The sequence below is a fragment of the Branchiostoma belcheri genome, unplaced genomic scaffold (genome assembly GCF_001625305.1).
Source record: "Branchiostoma belcheri isolate BF01 breed outbred unplaced genomic scaffold, Haploidv18h27 scaffold1266, whole genome shotgun sequence".
In the NCBI taxonomy this organism is placed as follows: Eukaryota; Metazoa; Chordata; class Leptocardii; order Amphioxiformes; family Branchiostomatidae; genus Branchiostoma; species Branchiostoma belcheri.
The window spans coordinates 1-1,816 of NW_017802676.1; the positions used below are offsets into that span (position 1 = coordinate 1).

Genomic DNA, 1,816 nt, shown 5'->3' on the forward strand with positions numbered 1-1,816 from the left:
CAACAGGTTAGTTCTACATATTTGATCAATTTGATCAAAACAACTCTACTGTTGACATGCTTACCTAACGTGACAAACACACAGACATGTCCCAAAATAAATTACTTCACTCCCTCCCTTAAATTGTATTAAGTGTACATCTGCTTCTGATGTATACCTGTATCTGTCACACTCCCCATTCTCATGTGCAAAGCTGCGAACTGTCCTCAAAGATGCAACTGTCTCCTCTGCTACCTCGTTTGCTCTGGCGAGGGAGTCCTGTACAGCCTTGGATAATTTCTGCACAAAGAAAAGCAGAAGAGTTTAAACCAATTGTTCTTCAGTAGCTAATGATAAGGTTTTCCAAGTCTTTATTTTAACAAGAGCTCTAGAATCCTTCACAGACAGAGAGAAGCTGGAGACAGAGAGGAATAGATGATTCTCTACACAACATACATGTATCTGTAGCAATGTTTTGAAAGCTTATAACCTTAGCTTAAAACATCATCTTACCTTAAAGTACTTTCCATAGATTTTGGACACACCAGCAACAACAGGGACAATCACTAACGTGAAGATGGTGAGTTGCCATGACAACTTGAACATGAAGAAGAGGGTGCCTGCTCCTCTCACGAAGCTCCGAAGGAAAATGTTCAGGTTCAGGGACAGCATGTCTGACATGGTGGATGTGTCAGAGGTCAACCGAGATGTGATGTCACCTGGAAAAAGCCACACCAAGTCAATTTGTCTGTTCTTGTAACATTTGGGGTTCAAAAATGCCAAAACTGAATTTTCTTTTTGTCCTTCAGGTTAATCTGTGACAAAGTAAGTTGGTTGTTTACCTGTTTTCACGCTGTCAAAGAAGCCTATCTCTTGTTGGGTGACAGACTTGAAGAGGAGGTTGCGTAGTCGTATGTTCAGTCTGGCCATACAGACTGAGAACAGACCACCCCTCAGACCTGCACACACACCGCTGGAACCATCAATCAATGTTAGTCAGTAAGTGCAGTCACATAGGTGAGCTTAAGAAGCTGAGGTACAGAAACTAAACACGGGTATATAAGTCAAGAGGCTGAAGCTTAAGTGTCTGGCTACTAGTATTGTTGTGCAATCATCATCTTTTGGTAGCAAAATGGTACAAGTGGCCACACTATCTTAAACTTGTAACTTGTATCTTTAAAATCTCTATTTATACACTCAGCATGGCAATGCAATCTATGACAGGCTTTTGAGGCCATTAGATTGACTTGAATGAGAGCTTATAAATGCTTATAAAATATAGGTTAAATGTTTATAGACAAGATTACAAGGAGTAGGGAAGCACCAAATGGCATAATCTTGTGCATGTTGTGTAAAGTTTATTGACCTTGTTATGGACAGCAGTGTCATGATGATGATGGCTCGGGTGAACTTTTCCTGTGACTTCTCAATGGCTATCCCATCAATCACCTGGCCAGTGTAGTAAGGCTCAAAGATGTCACCTGCAGGGAACAAACAAATCATCAGTCAGCACTTCTAGAATCCTGCACAACTCAGGAAACTGTGGTATAAAATAACTGTAATTGGAGAAAAAGTAAGATCGTCTGTTGAAATGTTAAAAAAGGGCTAATTTGACTGAGAATGAAGCTCCAAAACAGTCAACATGAGACAAGAGTACATATTCATCCTTGAATGCTTCAACTAGTCTTTTGGCTAGCTTTCTTATGCTGTTAAGAAAATCCCTGTAATTATGATGTACAAAAAGGAAGTAAAGATGATAAAGCAAGACAATCTTAACACAAAACTTGACTCTCATACACTGAGCATAATAAAAGTGATTGTTTATATGAAAAGCTCC

At 39.6% G+C, this 1,816-nt stretch overlaps 1 protein-coding gene across 1 annotated transcript; it reads right to left on the reverse strand.

Annotated features, from left to right (window-relative positions):
• Window positions 1-157: 157 nt before the first annotated feature.
• On the reverse strand, window positions 158-1,460 carry LOC109463486 (ATP-binding cassette sub-family B member 9-like; the record flags this gene model as incomplete). The annotated part of the gene is made up of 4 exons (XM_019760321.1): window positions 158-279; window positions 493-698; window positions 822-952; window positions 1,346-1,460. Coding segments are annotated over 4 exons (574 nt in total), but the record flags the coding sequence as incomplete, so codon positions are not given.
• Between the last annotated feature and the right edge of the window lie 356 nt (window positions 1,461-1,816).